The sequence below is a fragment of the Lepus europaeus genome, chromosome 16, assembly GCF_033115175.1.
Source record: "Lepus europaeus isolate LE1 chromosome 16, mLepTim1.pri, whole genome shotgun sequence".
In the NCBI taxonomy this organism is placed as follows: Eukaryota; Metazoa; Chordata; class Mammalia; order Lagomorpha; family Leporidae; genus Lepus; species Lepus europaeus.
In genome coordinates this window covers 37,937,900-37,961,739 of record NC_084842.1, presented here as the reverse complement: position 1 = coordinate 37,961,739, position 23,840 = coordinate 37,937,900, and the positions used below count along the sequence as shown (strand labels likewise).

Here is a 23,840-nt window from a genome sequence, read left to right as displayed (position 1 = left end):
TGGGGGCGTGGTGAGCTTTCTCCACCGCCTGTCTTAGGTTGTTCCGGTCCATCCGGAATCTTACCCGTCACTGGCAATGTGGAGAGCACCGGGGGTGCTTCCCCAGTTCAGGGGATCGTAGCCCTCTGTGGCTAGCAGCCTCTGGTAATGAACCTCAACCTGTCTTACCCTTGTTGCCTCTATGCGCTGTTGTATAAACTGTATAAGCCTATTCATTATGCATGGGCCAATAGCAAGGATTAAAAGCAGGGCAAGAAGCAGTCCAAGAAGAGACAAGAGGTAGGGAAAGAGTCCATTATAGCTCGTCCAAAAGAGGCTTTTTTGTAGTTCTCTTCGTCTTTTTTAGGTCCTTCTGAAGTGTTTTGATGATCTCGTTTGGGTCATTGAATCCCCCGTCACTGGGCCGGGCACTTCAGGATCACAGCGAAGAGTAGTGTCCACATCATCGCCTGCCTTTCGATTTCGATCTCCATCCATTTCTGGAAGAGGAAAGACAAGGGGATCTCCCTCAGGGGCAAACTGCTCCCTGGGTGGGTTGTTACTTGCATAGGGCATAGGCCTGATATTTCTGGCCGGTATTCAAATTGGAGTCAACTCCCCTATGGGGAACACACAGCCAAATCCTCTTCCCAACTGAATCAGTGGGTCAGGCCCTCTCCAGAGTCGGGTGAGAGGGTCTTTCCATCTAACGAGCATCTGAGGTTTAGGGGTTAAATGTCCCCAATGTTTTTGGAACCTTGACTCCCTTGACCCTTTCAAAAAATTTAAAATATTGATGGTAAACAAGGCCTTATGTAACTGTAGATGGGAGGTAGCCACTCCCCCTTTTTGTTTTAATAACTTTTTTGAGGCATTGATGTTCCTGTGGGTTGTGAGGAATTTTAGTAGAGTGTTGAATCATTTTACATCTTGGCAGCACTTTTAATTTATACATCCCAATTGGTTATTATTGGTTATTATCTCTATAAGATGAGAGACATATCTTTTGACATCTCCAGGGGCCCTTTTGGAGATACCAAAAGTTTAGAGAATTTAGAACTTTGATTTTGAGAAAGTTTGTTAAAGGTGCCAAGAGAACTTAGAGTATCTGGTTAGAATAGAATTTTTTAACATCCTGAAATGATAACCCTTTATTAGACAGGGTGATCTTAACACTTTTAGAGCAGATCTAATTATAACGATATTTAACAATGCTTTTCATCAATTTGAACTTAACAGAGACAGTAGAGTACACAATAGATTACCTTGACAGAACATGAATTTTATGTTTTTTGTTATTGAATAAACCAGAAATAAACACCTTGAACATAAGAGTTAGTACACAAAATCCTCACATAACTTAGAACTATTTAACAGAGCTAAAAAGGACCTAACTTTAGAAATGGCAGAGTAACCCATTAAGCAGACACTGTTAAAATAGACATTACAGTTTTTGCAAAAACAGATTCCAAGATTTACGATTGAGACCATTTCCAGATATTTGCCAACATTAGTACACATTTTTTACTTCAACTTTAGGTCAATGTAATTTTGGCATTAGCACGTAACTAAAGAAAACTCTGTAAACAATTTTAAAGTTGTAAACCTTTTAAAACCTTTCATGACTTGCTCACACCTTCTGAAACTTTATACCTGTAGTTACTTTTACATAGTCTTGAATTGTCATGTATGGACAATCTATGAGAATACATGCTAACAAACTCAAAAAGTCTCTCTTATCGAATTTAAGATGTGAAAAGTACAATACATTTTCCCACATTTTGCTTAGCATTGATGCCTAGATGGCTTAAGACACTGAGTTATTACTGAATACCACACCATTATCTGAATTAAAAGTCAAAATTACATTTCCATGCTTTTAAGTAACATAAGAATAACTCCTCCTGGACAGCAAACATGGGCACTAGTACATGTTTACAACTTTGAAAAGATCTTTATCATTAAGAGAAACATGTTTAAAGCATATCAAAGACATGTAAAACCGAGCAAGTGAGCTACCAAGCAAACCAAAGGGCTTTGGCATTAACTTAATTCTCTGAGCCAATCTGTATTGGCTTACTTTAGTTAACAACATAAAGGCTTGTATACACAGAATTTACTCTCATTTTTATAAGACCACTCTAGCTGGAAAGCAAAAGCATGAATACAGCACAGGTCTGACATTATTCACAACATTTTAATATACTTTGCATAATTTGAATTGACTCAAACAGTTGTTACTTTAACAAATTTAGAGTCCCATCCTTTGAGAGTTCCAGGGATTCTACTGGAAGTCCCAAAGTTGTTAGACTCCATTTGAGAATTTAAACTGTTAGAGAGTCAACCGCTTAGCCAAAAACTAGTACGTAAAACCTGAGTATTTTAACCAAAGCTGTGGGGTAGATCTGATCAGAGTTAGGTAATCACTCAAACATTAAAGACAGACAAATCCAATAAAACATGAAACCTTCAAGACACGTGCAAACTCTTAGATAAGTTAACTACAGCAGCACAGAAAAGAGCTGGTCATCAGCATGGGAGCCCATTGCTTAGGACAGGGAAACACATCTGAAATAAAGCGGCAGGGAATGAGAGGCTTCCATAGTGGAGAAAAAGTTTTATTAACTGCAAATAAAGACTCATTAGGTTGGAAAGGGTTAATGGATGAAGGTTTTTGTTCCTTTAGGTAAGGCCAGTGGTAGCCAAAGGCATTTTTTCTTCCCCCTCCTAGTGAGGACAGCATTGAATTGTAAATGGAGAGGAAAAAAGCAGTCCAAGGACTAGTCTCCCTAGAGTATCTGGCTGTGGCCTGCAAGGGTGCAACAGGCTACACTGACTGGAAGAGAGTGCAGAGAAAGGCCGTGGTCCCCCATTTACAGGGAAGACTGTGCACGTCGGGGCCTAGTAGGACTGGCTGTGGGGTTGAGTAGGCACGCTGTATACAAGATGGCGGTGGGCGAATCAAGGGAGGTGAATAACCATAAAGGGGTGGCCACATGGGCAGAATTGGAGGCTCAGTGCGTTGAGGCAGTGTTGGGCTTTTAGGGGTTGCTGCCACACCTGAAGGTTCCACCTTAACTGCCTCTGGGGATTTATGAGGCTCCCTCAGACCAGTGCTGGCCACCCAATGATTAGCATTCATTCCTTCCCAAACAAGCATTTTAACAAACTGATCCCAAAGGTCCCCAGCCAGCAACTTACAACGGAGACTGTGTTCGACCCTAACTACAAAATTTGGCAGTGACTTTTCTGGCTTTTGTCGCACCCCCGCGATGGGAGATTCCATGGGCCCCTCATCCAGCTTGTACCAAGCATTAAGTCCTGCCTGCCTCACTTGTTCACGGTACTGAGCAGGTAGCACAGCTTGCTGGATCCCTGTAGAGAACCCTTCCCCCATCCCAGCCAGCATAGCATATGTAATAGGGATAGCTGGCTGGGCTGCTCGGTTAGCTTTGGCACTCACCCGGCACTCCTCCTTAAAGAAGGCGCACCACTTTATGAACTGTGAACTTGTGAGGACTGCCTTGGCCACGTCCAACCAGTCCTTGGGGACGCTTGGGTGATAGGCTATATCTTGTAGCAATGTTTGTGCCCAGGGGGAATTTGGCCCGTCTTCCACCACTGCCTTGCGAAGCTCCTTTAAGTCCTTCCCTTTCCAGAGATACCACTCCAGAGCTCTGTTGCCACCTGGAGCTAAATTAACAGGGTAGGCCTGAGGCAGCAGGTTCCCTGGCCCAGAGTTCACTTCCCTATGCTGCTTTATGTCCACCGGATAAGCTTCCGCAAAGGTCGCCTCATTTCTCCTCTCCCCTCCTGGGCAATCATAAGTGCCCAGATCACAAAGCTCCCTCCGTGGCTCTATATAGGGGGAGCCCACCTCTGCCCCGGGGAGGTATGGGGGTGGTCCCGGCCCTTCTAGGGTGGATGGGCTAGGCGGGACGATTTTTACTTTCGTTTTTACCTCAACAGTTCGTGCCTCCACAGGCTCTCTGCATTCCTGATCAAACTTAGCCCATTTTCTCTCCCCGCCATCTTCCTCTGAGGCTTTAGGCTCTCCCAAGTCCTGCACTTCCTCTTTCTCCCTCCCGCCCTCCGAAGCTAGGGTTATAGCATCTGGGTGGAAGGATGCTTTAAGCGCGGTATCAAAGTGTCTCTCCCTCTTAAGGGTGAGTTTTTCCACCCATAACCAAGTGTTCCAAGAAAAAAGATATGCCGTCTGAATCCAAAGGGCCAAGGTTATGACAGCTACCCAGACACTTTTTAACATATAGCGTAAGGCCTTTAAGGCCAGGTCCTTTTGGGACGAAACTGCATAAACCATACTAAGGTTTTCACTTACCCTGAGAGACCGCTTAGCCTCGGCCGAAAAGTAACTGTTCATGCCGCACGTTGGGCGCCAGATGTTGGGTCTTAGTCCACCCGTACAAGGATGGACTGGGTCCGAGGAAAGGTAAGTGCGCGCCGCTCGCCCGTTCCCCAGCCTCCTGGTCCCGGAGACAATCAGACGCAGCGGGGAGCCAAGTCTAGCAAGGACTCAGTCACCTTCTGCATAATAGTACCTTTTATAACACAAAACTGCAGAGTCATTGGGGCAGGGCTAAGGACCAACCAATCACTTAAAAAAATCACCTTATGGGGGGATTTCTATAGGACTAGCCCTATGTCTATACACTTGTTACTAGTTTTGTTACCTCCCCTGATGTTGCACAGCCAGTTAGTTTTAGTGGTAAACAACTTTGGATTTCGCCCATCTTACTTCCTCTGGGCGCCATCTTACTTGGCTCCGCGTGGCTTCGTTCCGCGCAGCTCGGGCGGGGGCACCCTGGAGCAGCTGCGCATGCGGAGCCCCCGGGCCTGGCCTGGCCATGCCATGGCCGCGCTCATGCCCCACACACGGCTGTGTGATTTTCTGACCAAACGTGGGGTTTTATGACAACAAATGCGCCATTTCAGCTTTCAGAACATATAGAGCTCACGCAGTTGCAGTTTTGATTTTGGTTTTGGTTCAGAAGCAGCTGAGTACTGGAGGCTCCTGCCTTGGAAACAGCGGTTTCTAAAGCTAACAGGCAAATATTAATGTTTTTTATTCCTTATCTTGGTAACTTTGGGCGAGCAGAAGCTAAGACTAAGTGCTAAAGCTAATGGTATTAGGGAGTAAGAGTGAGAAGAAAAGGAGCCAGTTTACAAGTATTTGCTGATATTTGAATTCTTCCAAGTTTTTTGTGACATGTTTTTAAGGACAGTGTGTGTGTATTTGGGAAAACTAAAACTTAGCCTATATGTCTCAAGGAAGGATTTCATGGTTAATCACAATGTGTTTGCCTCAGGTTTTGATTTTGAAGTCAGGAATGCTATAGCAACTTTTTTTTTTTTAAAGATTTTATTTATTTGAGAGGTAGAGATACGGAGAGAGAAAGAGAGAGAGAGAGAGAGAGAGAGCGCGTGCCAAACAGCCGCAACGGCCAGAGCTGCGCCGATCCGAAGCCAGGAACCAAGTGCTTCTTCCTGGTCCCCCATGTGGGTGCAGGGACCCAAGCACTTGGGCCATCCTCTACTGCCTTCCCGGGCCACAGCAGAGAGCTGGACTGGAAGAGGAGCAGATGGGAACCAGGGGAACTAGATGGGAACTAGAACCGGTGCCCATATGAGATGCCAGCGCCGCAGGTGGTGGATTAACCCACTGCACCACAGTGCTGGCTCCTAGAGCAACTTTTAATTTGCCAGTTCTATGTGGTACAAACTGGAAAAGATCAGTTTTGCAGCCTAGTGATGACATGGTCTCAGGAAGTGAGTCCAAACATGGCAGAGGGTCCACTTTCTATGGCAAAGGGGGGACTTAACTGCAAAATGGCAGTCTTCAGTAAAAACACGTGGTTGCCAAGTGGGCAGACACCAGGGGACTTCTGCCCTTACTGGAAGATGGGCAACAGACTCCACTGCCAAGGTGGCAGCCCATGTGGCTGGCCACATGGTGCATGCCTGGTTATCAGAGTGACTTTTTATTTTTTTATTTTAGGTTGATATTTTCTTGGTTGCATGCCAGTGGTGGAATTCATATAATGGAATTTCATGGTGTTTTTTTTTTTTTTTTCATTTAATTTCAAGGCTTTCTGCTGGCATTTTTATTCTTTTAGCTTTGCACAGGAATCTGTGGGCCTCCAGGGATTCCATTTCCCAGGCAAGGCAGTGGCCTGTGGGGGTTCAGTATTCCAGGCATGGCGGACCTTTTGAGATTTCATCTCTGACCAGGCAGCATTTTCTTTGTTTTGGTATGGTATTTTGGCTTGACAATGGTTTAAAAAAAATTGGGGAACCCCCTCAGTGGACATGGTAAAATAATGGATTCAATTTTGTATACAAATATAGACTCTAAGGTTTCAAAATTAGAGCTAATGCAATGTATCCAAGTCATGCTTAAGGATAATTAAGCTCCTGAAGAGCTTAATTGTATGCTAAACCTTTGCCTAAGGGACACTTTCTTTTGTATCCCGTTAAACCCAGAATCTGGGAAAGCAAGGATACAGTCTCCCCTACAAAAGCTCATGTTTTTAAACAAGAGGTAGATTACCTGGGATATATTCTAACCCCAGGAAAGTGTGCTTTTCAGTCAACAGAAAGGAACTATTTTATGTATAGTGTCACCACAGACCAAAAAAAAAAAAAAGCAGCTAAGGATATTTCTGCAAATTTGCAAATTGAAGGTTCTGTAGAATATGGATTGCAGGATTTGGGTTAATAGCCAAACCTTTGTATGACGCTTTAAAAGGTCCTGACACAGATCTACCTTGTTGGACAGAGGAGCCACAAAAGGCATTCAAAAAGATTAATGACCTTTTTACAGAGGCTCCAGCATTAGGAATCCCTAACCTGAGTAAGCCACTCACCTTGTTTATAGCAGAAAACCAGGGGGTTGCTCTAGGAGTAGTGACTCAGAAATTGGGCCCACTTCCACATCCAGTAGCCAATTCTAAACAGCTACATTCAGTGGGTACAGGTTTGCCTACATACCTAATAACTATCCCTGCTACAACACTCTTGGTAGAGAAAGCCACCAAGCTGACTTTAGGCCAGTCATTTGAAGTTCAGACAGCACACCAGATGTAATGAGTCTTGGAAATTAAAGGACATCAATAGCTAACAGGAGGGTGTCTCACAAAATATTAGGCTCTATTGTTGGATTCACCTGAGATAACTGTTAAAGTGTAACAAGTCCTCAACCCAGCAACTCTGTTGCCACCTAAAGGTATTGCAGAGTTAACTCATTCTTGTGTAGAAACTATAGAACAGGTGTATTCTAGTAGACCTGATCTGTGAGATGAGCCTTTGGAGAATCTAGATGTTGCGTATTTTACTGATGGCAGTAGTTACATGAAGGAAGGAATTAGAAAGGGAGGTTATGCCACAGTGGATCTTACCCAGGTACTGGAAGCTCAAGCATTGCCAAGTAATACTTTAGCTCAAAAGGCTGAACTTATTGCATTAACTAGAGAATTACAGTTAGGAAAAGGTCAATGAGTTAATATATATACAGATTCCAAATATGCTTTCCTTGTGTTGTATGAACATGCAGCAATTTGGAAAGAAAGAGGCCTATTAGCTGCTAATAATTCCCCATTACATATGGAAAGGAGATATGAGCTCGACTCCAGGCAGTACTAGAGCCTTCAGAGGTGGTGGTCATTCACTGTAAGGGACATCAAAAGGAAGACAGCCATGTTAGCAAGGGAAATGCATTAGCAGACAAGACAGCAAAAAGAGCTGCTGCAAAGGAGGTTCTAGGAATGGCTCTAATACCTCAGCCTGTAGCAGTGACTCAAGGGCTTCACTATATTGAGTCTGAGATCAAATGGGCCCAACAGTGGGGTTAAACTAAAGAAGCTAATGGATGGTGGACTTTAGATTAGAAGGTTGTGCTTCCAGTGACTTCTCAATGTAAAATTATTTAGTAAATATATGATTCTACCCATTTGGGAAGAGGAACTTTAATGCAATTAGCTCTCAAGTGTTCAGAGGGAAGGGGCTAAGTGCTGTCATAAGGGAAGTAACTCATTCTTGTTTGGTTTGTTTACAAAATAACCCTAGCAGTCATATAAACCCACCTACTTTTCTGACTCCTGTACAAATAAGAGGAACACACCCAGATGAAGATTGGCAGATTGACCTTACTAACATACCTCCAATGACTAATTATGAATATCCTCTAGTTTTTGTTGATACTTTCAAAAGATGGATAAAAGCCTTCCCAATCCAACAAAAAAGACACAGAAGGGTTGCAAAGCCTTGCTTAAGGACATTGTGTCACACTTTGGACACCCACTGTCACTCCAGAGTGACAATGGACCTTCATTTTTTCTAACAGGTAGCTACTGCTCTAGGAATTTCTTACTATCTCCATGCCTCTTGGAGACCTCAGTCACTGGGTAAAGTTGAAAAGGCTAATCATAGTTGAACAAAAATTCTAGCTAAGCTTTGCCAGGAGACCTCAGAAATGTGGCTGAAACTACTGCCTATTGCCCTTCTCAGGGTGAGAAGAGCACCCAAGACTGCCGTAAAGCTTAGTCCATATGAGATGCTGCATGGAAGGCCTTTCCTCTCCTCTGACATCCTCTTTGATTGTGAGATTCAAGATCAGATAAACTATTATTATCAGTTTAGGACAGGTTCGGAAGGCTTTGATGGAGTATGGTAATAAAGTTCTCCCGGTACCAGATCCCCAGGAGATTTAGTTTTATTAAAAACTTGGAAGGAAGGATCCACTTCAGATCAGTTGCAGGCTAAGAAGGGACTTTACAGGTGGTACTGAGCAAACCTACCTCAGTGAAACTACAGGACATCAAACACTGGGTACATTTGTCAAGTATTAAACTTCTATCTCTTGAGTCTGCAGGCAAACTTGAAAGAGGCATCTGTTTATTCCTGTGAGCCAATCAAAGATCTTAAATATCTCTTCAAAAAGTAAAGCATTTTGCTTTTGTCACAGCAAGACTGCTGAACTTTAAGGAGACATGTGGTATCTAACTCTTCTTTTGATTCTCTCTTGGAGCTGTTATTGGCAGGAAAACTCCTTAGTGGGTTCTTCTATTATAATATCAGAGGATCCCAGTGTGCCCCATGAACCGGATTTTAAAAACCTGACCATTGCTTTTGGCAATCTGGCTTACTCTTGAGGCCAGCTTTTACAGCAAGTACTTATGTCTGTGGACACTCTATCCAAAGTATTTATGGACAGTCGACAGGCCTTGCAATATATATATATTAATAGAAAATGGAGGAGCATGAGCAGTGATTGATGGAATCTGCCACCTTTACTCAAACAGTAGTATGTTTACTGAAAAAGGACATTAAAAATCTCTATGACCAGGCTAAATGGTTTTATAATCTGCATAAGATAGCATATATAAGATAGCCACTATATGGGGTTCTGTAAAATATGTTCTTTCCATCTTAAAGGGCACTCTACTAGCAATTTGTTTTCTTCCAGTTTTGTTCCTGCTGATTGATAAACTTGTGTATTTCAGGATCCAACAACTTCTAAAAGTAATGATGATCATGTGGGGGCACAGCTATTGGCAGTGAAAATTCTCTTGCTCATGAAATGGAGTCATTAGATGAGATGGGAAGGGATTTTCAGACCTAAGACAGGAAAGGCATGTACCCCGATCAGGAAGAAGTAGCCATAGAAGATATAATGAGTCTAAATACTTCAGCACCCCCTTAAGAATAAGGGTCAGAGATCTCTGAGGGGGGATGATGTGGTAAAGCTTAGATACATAATTTTAAGTTCATGAGCTGGAAGCCATACCATTTTCACTTTCTGTTCTCATGTTCATCTACCTTTCAATCAGGGGACCCCTCGCCAGGAAGTACCTCCTCTTACCTGGGACATGGGGTTGGTACTACATAAACACTTCCATTTTTTTTAAGTGCATAAAAATCTAGGAAGAGTAGGAGCTAGCTCTCTCCTCCACATGGACTCAGAACAAGTGGAAGAGGGTATGGTAATTCCCTTTCTTTGGCCCCATTCTCCCTAAATTAAACCCTGATGGACCTGGGTATTTTTCTCACTTTCTAAGTAAAGATTACCACACTGCATGCCATGTTTGGGCCTGTATTTAGAATTCTTCTCTAAGTAAAAGGCAAGAAACAGGAAAATTAATTTAGGCCCTAAACCCAGCCCATAACAAAAACAGCAGATTTCCAAATTCCTGTTTGTATATGTTTATTTAAACAAATTCATTCTCACATAAAGTCTTTCGAATCCTAGAATTTAAAAACAGTTTAAACTTTCTATTTTCCTCATGTATAAATTCTAATCTCATTGGTCCTAATTGATGTTTCCAACCACACAAAGTTCCTCAGCTTGCCACAATTCTGAAACTCATAGTTTGTTCAATTCCACAAATAATGTAGTTTTTTTTTCTCATGATAGATCTTTTATAAATTCATACTCTACCTTTCTAATCATAGTATGTTTCTAGCAGTTTCAGTCTTGGGGTTATACTATACAAATTTTCAATTTCCTTACCCAGTGGTGCATATAGCATACAATCAATAAACATAACAAAAGCTGATGGTCATGCCAATCTACAGGACTGCTATACTAACTAAAATGTCATTTTATTTTGGGTATAAATACCAGGTACACTATGAGAAAAGTAACAAGTTCTATATTAAGTATTACTATGTGTCTTGAACATATATACACAATATGGAAGACAAATTTTAAAAACAGTTTTTCTTACTGCTTTTATATTTAGATATTTAATTTTTATGTGTTGATTATTTAGAATATATCACCTATACCTCTCATACTATTTAACATAACAAACAATACAGTGTTTCTCAGTTTAGGGAAAGAACTCTAGTTTGAATTTACAGTTGTTAACCTCATGTGATATAATAAATTTATAAAAAGGTAAATTGCAATGCCTACAGAGTAATAACCACTATAAAGACCTTTGAATATTTCAACACTAAATCATTTGTTGTTATTTGCAGTTTTTGTTTTATTTTCAGGTTTTTTGGAAAAGAAATGTCAAACCATGTGAAATGTTTTAGACCCTGAGGCTGTATGTATTTAAACTTAAACTGAGTTGGTGGCATTTGCAGTAAAAGCAGTTGGTTTCAATCAAGCACATGAACAGAAAATTTAAAACACTATTTCCACAAATGCCATGAAAATTTTCTAGTATGCTGTAATTAGTGACTCAAAAGATGTGTTTTTTAACTTTAGAGAATCCCTCATTCATTTGAAAAGCCTGTCTCAGGAGATTTACATGTGAACACAAAAGTATTGTGAAAAGAAAGTGAATTTCCCTTTGATTGACAGGTGTTTTAATGAATATATAGCTTTATAATTTTATGTTTGTACTCTTAAAAGTAACTGAGTCTAAAAGCTCAGAATTAAAAACATGTCTACCACAATTATTGAAAGGAAGCCTCAGGTGTAGGTATATATTTCATTTAGGGCATGCAAATTAAAAACTAAAATTTATATAAGATAGTCTTAACAGTTTTCTTATTAATATGATTTATGAAGTGGCTTATAAATTTTGTTAACCAGAGACTGGCTAAGGTCAAAAGAACTTCTTTGGTTAATTTGGTCATTTATGAGAAATTGATGTCTTTTAAAAATTCCTCTTGGTTCAAAGACTAATAGCTAATTTTGGAAATGCTAGTGAAAATATTATTCTATTTTTTTTACATATGTTAACTTGGGTAGAACCATGTTCATGTCATACTGCAAATGTGATGAGTCAAAAACATATATATGGGCCAGCACTGTGGAGCAGTAGGTTAATCTTTTGTTTGCATTGCTGGCATCCCATATGGGTACTGGTTCTAGTCCTGGCTGCTCCTTTTCCCATACAGATCTCAGCTATGGCCTGGGGAAGCAGCAGAAGATGGCCCAAGTGCTTAGGGCCTGGCACCTACAGGAGAGACCTGGAAAAGCTCCAGGTTTCAAATAAGCCCAATTCTGGCCATTGCGACCACTTGGGGAGTGAACTATCAGGATGACCTTTCTCTCTGTCTCTCTCTCTTACTGCCAGTAATTCTACTGCTCAAATAAGTAAATAATATATATATATATATATATATATATATATATATATATAAATTTAATGCAATGCTTTTATATGGTGGATTATCAATATTTTCTGTTTTATGAATGAAATTTCTCACCGAATTACTTATTGTCCATTTAAGTTGAAAATAGTGACATTTTCTCCTAAGGCATCAAGCAGTGAAACCAGCAGGACTGAATATTTGCTTTTTTTTCCTACAGTTAGAGTGACTTTCAATTTCCTTTGTGAAAACATGTAATTTCTTAGTCCTCCACTGACATTGGCTGTCAGCTGTACTGAAATTAATGATATTAGGAGAGAAGCAAGAAGCTTTAAAAAAAAAGTGTGTTTACTCTTTTTTGGGAATCATTAATATTAGCAAACTAAATTTTGCAAAACTGAACTTTATCAATTAAAAATGCTCAAATCAATGGTTAATAAGGTGAAAAATATAAAATTCTCATGACTATGAAAAATCATAAATTTTAATATTTTACTAATGATAAACAGCCTTTTCTTAAAGGCAATATGAGGATTCTTTCTTACCATAATTTAAATGCACACACTCTGACATGCAAGCACATACACATACTTAAAATAAATATCCAGTACTGAGATTGAATTTATAGTATTTAGCAATATTTATCAATTAAAGTCAATTCCAGAGTAAATGCATGTTGCACTAATGTTATTTATTATTAGTGATAGGATCAGATAAAAAAAACTTGTGAGTTGCTCCTGAGCAAAAAGTAAAGCAAATGTACATGTAAAATAAAATGATTTCTTTATCCTTAAAATAGTAGAGATTTTAAAATTTATTTAAATTAATGAATTTAATAAGATTACTGATTAATAACTGAAGATAAAGCTCAATAACTTTTTATATACCATTTTAAAAAGTATGACAGAACACAGGATACAATACATAATAAAAAGAAGACAATATGTATCTGGAAAAATTAAAAGAAAATATTTAGAAATAAAAGAAACAAAAGAAATGTATCCAAGAAAGGAATACTTAAAAAGTAGTCAATATACATAAAAAGATATATTCTTTAATAAAGTCAAAGTAATCTCAAAAAAATCCAGACGGACCATGTTGTTAAATAGTTCACATAAAAATGATAAAATTAGTGCTAAAAAGAATATATTAAATAGCTTCCCCAATACTGATGTATTTCCGTTAGTTTTGCAAATATAAGAAGTGACATAATAGCAGAATGTCATGAAAATATCTAAATATGCACACACAAGGAAATGTTCATAAATTTGCATGTAGAGTTTAAAGTTTGACTGTCAAATTATTCACATCAAAATAAAAACTATATTTACCTTACTTCTCACACTAAAACAAATTCCTAAGTTTTCAAACTTTGTAATGGATAAAACAGAATTTAATATAGTAAAACTGAATTCATTAACAAATATTAAAAATAATATTGGAGTTTGTACCTGCAAACCTACAAAAGGAAAATAATTTGGAAGGTAAAAAAAGTAAAACAAAATCTTCATTAGATTGTAAAATTAAATAGAAACTGTTTTCAACATATGTAATTCACAAAGATTTGAAATACATATTATAGAAAAAGCTCTGCAAATTGTTTTTCATGGCTCCTGAAAATAATATAATGTGAGAATCACACATGATAAAAGTGTTAGAAATTAAAATATAAGTAATCAAGAAAATGCAAATTGAAGTGTGCAATTTTATTATGTCATTTTGCTAAAAAATTGGAAATATTATTTGTTTCTGAGGATATATGAAACTATAATACTCACTTTGAAGATGCTGCTACAATTCTTTATCTAGTAATTTATATTTTCCATTCTAAAAATTCATTACTAGAGGATAAGCAAATGTGCATCATTTAAAATGGCAAATTAAGGAAAATTAGAAATCACATGTAAGTGTACTTTCTATAATATGGTATAACTTTGAATATATAAACTAACATGAACTATTAGAACTAAGTGCAAGGATATACAATTTGGAAAATCAAGGTCAAAGCAATATTTAAAATAGAATCTCTTACAGATGTTAGGAAGCATACATTGGAAATCTCTCCAATAGTTCTTTCTGGATGGCAAAATAATTTTACTTCTGTCTTGTTTTCTTTTTGTAATATTTAATTTCCTTCCCAAAGTATTATAATCATAAAGTAAAATAATGAAAACTTACTAGTAGCATTATCTAAGGAACATAGCAATTGCTGACTAAACAAACACACATTGAGTTCTTAGTTATGTGTTCTAGAAGATGAAAGGGTTTCTCTGTAGTTGATCTTTCATTTTGTTTTCTTTAACTAGGGAAAGGTGAACATGGGAAACCTTACCCCCTCACTGAAGAGGACCATGATGACTCAGCTTATAAAGAAAATGGTTTCAATATTTTCGTCAGCAACAATATTGCTCTAGAGAGATCTCTGCCAGATATTCGCCACGCTAAGTGAGTATCAGCATATTGGGTATGCAGAATGGATTTTTTATTTGTTTTTGATGATTTTTGTTTACTTTTAATGTATCATTGTTAAATAGGTAACCCAAAATTTTATCCTAATAATTTTAATAAGAACATATTTCATAATCTTAAATATGTTTGATTCAAATTGGAAAAAAATCTTTAAATCTCAAAAGAATATTGACTTTCTAAAATTAAATATATATTTCCACTAATTCTATTATCTTCATTTAAAATGAAATATTTCAAGAAAATATCTGTACCTTTTTTATTTTGATCACTTAAATTATGAGATGAACATTTTCCTGTAATTATTAATGCTGCTAGAACACTCTACTTATGTTTATCCTTTTTGGACTTCATTCTCACCCCAGCTATAGTAGTGCCATTGTTGTTACTTTTCCATAAAGAATACCTAAAATGAATATATCTGTAATTCAAAGGTAATTATTATTTATTCAATGTTGTATCATTTCATGAACTGCTTGTGGTTTGTCAATTGACAGCAAGTTCAGTTTTACTGAATCACAGGTAAACATTGGAATTTAGACAAAAACAGAAGTCATCCTACACAAGTTACTTGCAGTCTGCCTCCTCTTCAGTCACCCTCATCACCTTCCCTTTATTCAGCCTCATCCATCTCTACTATGGCTCATTGTCATTTTGTTCTAATTTGTTAAGTTTTCAAAATAGCATAAACAATTCCAAAAGATGCTAAATATTGGAGTGTGATTGAATTTAAAATGTGATGCTACCATGCATATCTCACAAATCTATCCAACTGTACTAGTACATTTAACCCAAACTATTCCTCAATCTCCCTTTGAAAACACTGTTGAGATGAAAAAGAAGAGAAGAAAGAGAATAAAATCATAACAATGAATGAAATAAAGATTGGGAAGCTAAATTACCCAGTATTGTAAAGTAAAGGAAAACTCCTTTGTGCAAAAGTGATTAGCATTTTAGAAAAAAATCAGTAAATTCTATTTTGGAGGACTGTTTTCTTATTGCCATATTATGTCTTTATAAACTTATTTTAAAATATAAAAGGGACACTGGTTTTCTCCCCAGGCGTTATGTGAATTTACATTTCCCAATATAGTTAAGTAGAAGACTGATTTTCAACGTACATATTCTTCATTATTTTTAAAGACCCTTTTATCCTAAACACTTCTACCTTCCCTAAAAATAATTCTAAAACATTTGACTTCCATGGCTTGCATTGGTATACTTGAAATGTGCTTTTGTGACTTTGAATTTTTATTTATTTCTCTCAGCATGTATACAAACTTTCTTCACATCCATTGCTATGTATTAATATTATTAAAGTTGAGATCAGCTGCATCATGATCTATTCTTTTCTGTCCTTCTGATGGTATTTCTAATTACCTTCCTTCTTTTCTAGCTGCATTGGAGAGGTGTTAAATATAATGAGATCAAATGGACTCTTTAAAATTTACAGATACATGATTAAATTTTATGAGCAAATTTTGAGTTTATTATAAAAACAATGTTGAATTATTCTGAGATTTAGAAAATATGGTTATAATATTAATTTTAACTTTTTCTAAAGATTTATTTATTTATCTGAAAGTTGGAGTTACACAGAGAGAGGAGAGGCAGAGACAGAGAGAGGTCTCCTATCCACTGGTTAACTCCCCAAATGGCTGCAATGGACAAAGCTGGGCACATCCGAATCCAGGAGCCTGGAAATTCCTCCATGTCTCTCACGTGGTGCAGGGGCCCAAGGACCTGGGCCATCTTCTGCTATGCTACATCACTAGCTGCAGATATTAATTTTAATTTTTTAATTAAAAATATGATTGAGGAGCTATGACTCTTTTAATGCTAGAATTGAGTCACAGAAACATTTGAGTTGAACAAAAATGTGCAAAGGTAATTTTTTTTATTGCTTGTTTTCAAGACTACATAAAAATTTGAGTGGAGCTTAGTGGTTTCCTATTGTTACCAGAGAACTGCAGGGTCCTTGTCTTCGCGCAAGAAAGAATTCAGGCATGAGACAGAGTAAGTGGAAAGCAAATAGCAAGGTTTATTAGGGCGGGGACATCGTAAGAACGGATGGGCACCTCTCCAGACAGAACCTGAGGAGAGTGCCCAATTGCTCAGACTGGGGGAGAGTGAGGTTACATGGTTGAGTGAAGAGAATTCACCTGGCCAGGCCAGGTGGGCGGCTCAGCAGAGAGGCTGAGGGCTGAGGGCAGTCCAGTTGAGGCCGGGATTTTTAAGGGGTCTTGCCTCCCCACCTCTGCTCCTCCTGGAACAAAGGACTTTTTGGATGTAAATACAAAAAATTCCTATCTGAGTTTTCTCCCTGAAGTTATCAAACAGGAGGAAGCCTGGCTGGTGCTGCCCTGGTTAGAGGAAGGATGAGCAGGAACCACCTGCAGATACTGGGCTGCCCCTGGAAGGTCATCGGGATGACTTTGAGATGCATATGCTGGACATAGATGTCTCCTTAGGCCTTTGTCACAAATCTGATTTCCTACCTAACACTATCATATTTATAATGATATAAATTGATGAAGCTGATTAAATACTTGCTTTAAATAAGTTTACAAGTGTATCTAGAAGCAGAATAAACTAAGACAACTGTTCATACAATTCAGTCAGTTGTGCCATATTGACACAAAGGAGAGAATGAATGTATCATTTGCCTCAAAAGTTATTCCAAGAGGGTGTGTCTAAATATGACTAAAAAAAAAAAAGAAAGTGGGTAAAGTCTGCAACACTCTCAGCTCCAGGAAGATCAGGTCCTGATTTGGACAGGCCACAGAAAAGCTGCAGAGCCAAGCATAGATGCATGCCTCTTCATTCTCAGGGCAGTGGGCTAGCACACACAAAGAATAATCCACCTTTACCCTCATGACAGCCAGCAAGGATATACAGAAGTTCTGCACCCAAGATCTTATATATGCCTACAGACAATAGTGGAAGGCAGCCAAATAGTTTAGAAAAGAAAAGAAAACAAAACAAAACAAAAAACCAGCTCTGGGCTTGTTGACTAGCAGAAGCATTGTGAGCTGCTGTGCTTGGAGGTAGTGAGGACAGCAAGGGAGCCTGACGGACTTCATATTCCCAACAAAATAAGCAACAAATTGGAGGGAGAAATGATTAAGAACAGCAGACAACAGAACAAAGCAATCTTTCAAAATTGTTCAGTGCGTACCCTTCAATTATTTTTCAAGGGCTGACTTTACCCACAAGAGTATAGACATTAGTACAAAAACTGTTTCTGAAAGTCATTACAAAACCTCCATGAAATAACAACATGTACACACACACATACACATACACACACACACCATCTTTTGACTAAAGCCTGAAATAGAAGAGATTTTATCTCTATAACCGAAAGATGTATGTCCTGTTGAAATGAAAATCCTCCTAGGAGAGATAACAGTTTACAAATTGGCAGACGTTTAGCCTTTGGAATGAATGACAGATCATAAAGTAGGTTCTTTGAAAGGTGTAATGATGACAAGCACAAAGGCATTGGGGCTAACAGAGTGGCAATGTGAAAGGTGTGCAAAATCCTCCCCCACTAAGAACTTCTAAAAATAACCTGGCTGCTTCAAAATCATGTCTACTGAATTTCAGCGTGTATGTTTTGTAATCTTAAAACGAGAATAAAATAAATAAAACTGAAAGTGTTGAGAAATAGACTCACAAATTCAATTCTTTAAAGAAGAAAAATGAAGATTTGATGTAATGATGTGTGTCACTCTCACTAACCCTGCAGTAGTAATCGTAAGTTTTCTCCTTCGGTTTTCTCTCACTGTCAGAAGTTTACTGGAATGATCAAGGTTATGATTCATGTATAATATGAGGAAAGAATGTGAATCAGTGAGAAATTATCAAATTTTGAAGACAGTCCTGAACCTTATTTTCTGAGCAAGCAAACCATTTACTTTTTTACTTTTTAAAATAAACTATTGTTAGGGTAAATCATTGGAGGTTAGATTGTGATGACAAACCCTGTCAATAATGTGGCTGTGGTCCAAGGATACTAGTAAACTCATGCTCATCCAACATTCAAAAAAAATTAAATAACATACATCAAAAAATCAAAACTGATTGAAAACAATGAACCTGTAGCTGAATTATTTAAAATTTAAAAAATATATTTTATGAACAGTCTTCATTTTAATATTTAAAAACGCACATTTTAAAGCTACTGTTTTTACTCTCAAATAATCATTTTGTTATGGGAAAAGTGGTGGCAGAAAAATTATTACCTCAGTTCTTTGTCTCACATGAAAGAAGAATTTCCAAGCAAACAGCAGAGATGTTTAAAAAGACTTATTAGAGTCAAAGACCACCAGAAAGAGTGGCATGGAGGGGGGCTTCCAAGAGAGAAATGAACACCAAAGAACCTCGGAGAACTGGGATTTTTAAAGTCAAATTTTGAAGGAAAAAAAAAAGAGCTCCTTTGCTATTCCTCATGGTAAATTTGGAGATTCTGAAGGGAGGGCAGCCTATTTGTTCTTCCCAAAGATAATGTTTTTGGGGAAGGAAGCAAATATTTTACACCCAAAATTCCACTGGGACCCCACTGACTACCTATTAAACTGACTCCTCACACTTGCACAGATAATCATACTTGCTTTTATTAAAAAAAAAGTTCTCAATGAATATTGTTTTATTGAATTACAGTGGCTCAATTGCTTGTGCTCTTGTCAGTTCCAGGCTCCTGGCTTCAACCTGGTTGAGCCTGGCTGTTGTGGGCATTTCAGGAGTGAAGCAGCAGTGAAAGATCTCTCCTTGTGCCCTGTTTTTCAGATAAAATGAAATAAATAAATATCTTAAAACATATGTTTATCATAATTAGAACTCTAGTGAGTATTTGTTGGTAAGTATAATCCTGTATGGTTTGTTCAAGTCCTTTGCCAGCTGTTTATTAAACATTTGAATAACAGGCACTTGGGTGAGTTTTTAAAGCTAAATCATCCAGAGATTAAATTTTAATATGACAGCATAAGGTGCTGCACTGAAAATGATAAAGCTGGTGAATATTATTATTATTATTTTAATTTTAAGCCATTGGAAACAATCCCTAGGGCCAAGAGAAAATGAAAAATCTATCCTAGAAAAAAAATATAAAAATTTGATAAGAAAGGAAATACTCGGTACCTGAAGATGACGACTCCGTCCTCCTTCCCTCCCAGCTCAGTAAATCAGAGGCTCTTTCCCCAGACTGCTGGAGAACCCAGGGCCCTGTTATGGCCATGCTTCAATTAGAGAAACTTCATCCTGGGAGAATCAGGACTTCAGCATATGCCATCGTTCCTGCTCCTTCTCAGTGAAGCAATGTGTCTGGCCCAGGACAGTAGACAGGTGAAGGGGTCTATTTTTCCTCTAAGCCACCACTCCTGGAAAAAATTCTGCCTTGAGTGTGGCACGCTGAGACCAACCAGGCCCTCATCACCTTGTCCCCATCTTGTGACATTGTGTGAGTGAAGCTAACAGAGAGGACTTGGAGCTGTCCACCCTTTCCCTGAACACCCAGCTGCTACAGCAAGTGGTCACTCAAGAATCTTGGCATTGTCCCCACCTTCCTCTCCAGAGCCCAGCTTCAGAGATTTTGCCTGAGGGAGAAGCAAGCCATGACTCAGACAGCATCTAATGTCTTCTTATAGGAACTGACTTCTTTGTATCACAACGTAGGGAAGTTCAAATCTAAAGAGCAGTAAAGGTAGTGATGAGAAGTAGCCTGACTGTGATTAAGAGAGTTAGCAATACTAGTGCAGACTATAGGCAAGCTTTTTGGTGGAGAAAACTAAAGAATGAGAAATCTGGAAGGTTCTCTGCATGGTTCAGAACAAATATAAGGGGACCTCAGAAACTATTTCCTCACAGGAGTCAGTATTTGAATGAATTAAAACAATTTATATTCCAGGGCTTTGTGAAAAATAATAAGGAATCAATTAGCCATTAATGGATACAACAGCTGGGTGTGTCTAGAAAAGAAGAAAACCAACCAATAAGACTTCATCTCAGGATTATGTTGCAAATACCCAAAGCCACGCCTCCCTATGGCACACTTGAGGGGCTTAGTAAAGTGACTGAAAGAAATGATTTTCTAAAAACTAGGTAAGTAAGAATAACAAATCACAGTAGGAAACTGAAGAAACAGTACTCAGAATTACTGCAATGTATCATCTACAATGTGCTACTTCAACAAAATAATTATGAGGAACGTAAAGAGACAGTAAATTATGACCCATACAATTAGAAAAAAAAGCAGGCAAGGAAAATTGTTTATGAGAGAGACCAGAGATGGCATTCAACAGAATAAAAATGGGCTTATTTATGTATGTCTGTAAAAATAAAGTAAAAATAAACATAAAATTAATTAAAAACAAAATAAAGTATATATATAGTATAAACATAGTATATATTATCTATGATATATAAATTGGTTTCATATTAAAATATATAAAACTAAACTAGCCATAATTAATGTTCACAAAAGTAAAATGTAATTAAGAAAATATGGCAATGATTGATCATACAGGGGATATTATAAAAGAGATAGAATTTATAATATAAATTACATTATAGAAAAGAACCAAATGGAAATTCTGGAGTTAAAAACTACCTTAACAAAAATTAAAAATTCTTGCAAAAGCTCAACAGAAGATTGAAACTAATGAAAAGGATATATAAAAATTGAAGATACATGAATAGATATGATGTAATCTGAAGACTAGAAAGAAAAGAAGAAAATTAAACAATAACTTCAGACACATTTGAGACACCATCAAGCTTATCAGCAGGTATGCAAGTTTTCCTGAATGACAGGAGAGAGTAAATAGCAAAGAAATAATGGCAGAAAAACTTCTCAAACTTATTGAAAATACATATACAGAAGATCATTGAAATTGAAGCACTCACTAAAAACTGCTGAAAGTGTAAGGTGAAAAAAATCATTGAAGAAATTAAAATTCTACATTATAATATATTCAATTCAAAAGAACAACAGAGGAACCAAATGGATATGAGACAAAAACATAAATGGTAGTCATAAATCTATATCAATAATAATGGTAAGTGTATTAAACAATGCAATCAAAAGGCACATATTGAAAGAATTGACAAAAATATGCCCACAGCAGTAGTTGTCTTTAGCAGACACATGTTAGTTTCAAAGATACAAATAGATTGAAAATAAAGAAAGAAAAATGTATATCATGTAAACAGCAACCTAAGAAAGCTGTAATGGCTACACTAATATCAGATAAAATACATTGTACAAGAAAAATACTGCTGGAGTCAATGAGGAACATTTCATAATAATAAAACCAACAAGTAATCAGAAAGATGTAACAATTGTAAACATATGTATCAAATTAAAAATCACTGAAGTACTTGAATCAGAACTGACAAAATGAAGCAGGAAGTAGATGACTGAATATGCACATGTTGTTGGAGGTGCTGGTGTTTTGAAGCAGCAGGTTAAGTCACCACCTAAGATGCCAGCATCGCATGTGGGAGCCAGTTTGGGTTCCAGCTACTCCACTTTTGATCCGGCTCCATGCTAATGTACCTGAGAAAGCAATGGGAAGATCGTCCAAGTACTTAAGCCCTGCCACAATGTTGGAGACCTGGATAGAATTCCAGGCTCTTGGCTTCAGTCTGGCCCAGCCCTGCCATTGCCACCATTTGGTGAGTGAGCCAGCAGATAGAAGATCCCTTTTGAAAAAAAAAAAAAAGAATATATGTAGCTGGAAATGTAACTAACTAATCGACTTTCAGTAATGGAAAGAATAATTAGATTATCAGGAAGAATATAGAAGACTTGAACAGTCAGAGAAACCAAAAAGACCTAACAAATTGTAGAACACTCTACCAACTGACCAATGCAATATGACAACATATTCACTATTCTGCTCAAGTGCAGAGAGAACAGTCTTCAGGATAGGCAACAAGACAGGCAAACCAAAGCAAACAAACCCTTTAGTAAGATCAAATTGATAGAAATAATGTAAAGTACAGTCTCTGAAAACAATGAAATGATATTGGGAATCAATATAACTAAAAACTTGGAAAACCACAGAAACATGTGGAAATTAGCACATTATCAATCAACGAGTCAATGAGAATATAAATCAGAAAGACTTCAAGATAAATGAAAATGAATACAACATATCAAAACTTAAGAGATGTAACTGAAACAATGATTGGACAAAAATTTATAATGGATGCAAGATTCTATATTCAAAAAGAATATTCTTAATTCAAACTAAACAAATAAATGGAAAATAATTAAGATTAGAGTGTAATGTGTGAAATAGAAAACAAAGAAAATCAGTAAGATCTAACTAGTTCTTTAGAAAGATCAACAAAATTGAAAACCCTTCAAGCTAGATTGACCTAGAGAAATAGGAAGGCTCAGATTACTAGAATCAGAAGTAAAAGAGGGAAAATTCCTATTGATCTTACAGAAATGAAAAGGGTCACAGGGATTACTATCAATAATTGTAGAATATCAAATTATGTAAGTTATATGAAGTATAAACTTTTCTTAAGGGGTCAGCATTGTGGCATAGCAGGTGAAGCCACCACCACAGGTGGTGCCAGTATGGGTGCCATCCTATTTGGGTGCCAGTTCAAATCCTGACTGCTCCACTTCCGATCTTGTTCTCTGCTATGGCCTGGGAAAGCAGTGGAAGATGGCCCAAGTCCTTGGGCTTCTGCACCTATGTGGGAGGGCTGGAAGAAGCTTCTGGCTCCTGGCTTTGGAGCTGCGCAGCTCTGGCAATTGCAGCCAATTGGAAAGTGAACCAGTGGATGGAACCCCCCCCCCCCAACAACTCTCTCTGCCTTTCCTTCTCTCTGTGTATCTCTGACTTGCAAATAAATATTCTTTAAAAAAATTCTTAAAAGGCACAAACATCTAAAATTGAACAAAGAAGATGTAGAAAAACTGAATAAAACTGTAACCAAGTGAAAAGACTAAACTGATATAAAAAAAAAAAAATTACCCAAAGGAAAAGCTCATGTCCAGATAACTTTACCATCAAGTTGTACCAGATATTTATAGAAAAAAATCAATACCAATTCTTTACAAAATCATTCCAGAAATAGTAGGCAGGGTCTTAATCTAATCTGGTTGAAACAGCAACACATTGTATCCTGGGCAGTTAAATAGAAATTTCTTTTCTCCCATTTCTGGAAACCAGAAGTCTAAGGTCCAAGTGGAAGCAGGATTTCATGCAGTGAGGGCTCTCTTACTGGCTTACAGATGGCCACCTGATTGCAGTGCTCTCACATGCCAGAGCGGGTGTGGAGGGGGGAGAGTCATCTAGTGTCTCTCC

The 23,840-nt window shown here is 37.7% G+C and overlaps 1 protein-coding gene across 1 annotated transcript in view; it reads left to right on the top strand.

The window, feature by feature from the left end:
* The window catches only part of GALNTL6 (polypeptide N-acetylgalactosaminyltransferase like 6), a 1,248,724-nt gene that overhangs the window by 475,603 nt on the left and 749,281 nt on the right, over positions 1-23,840 (top strand). The window contains exon 4 of the mRNA XM_062212832.1: positions 14,352-14,490. Within this exon, the coding sequence (XP_062068816.1) occupies positions 14,352-14,490 (139 nt within the window). The remainder of the gene's footprint in view (positions 1-14,351; positions 14,491-23,840) is intronic.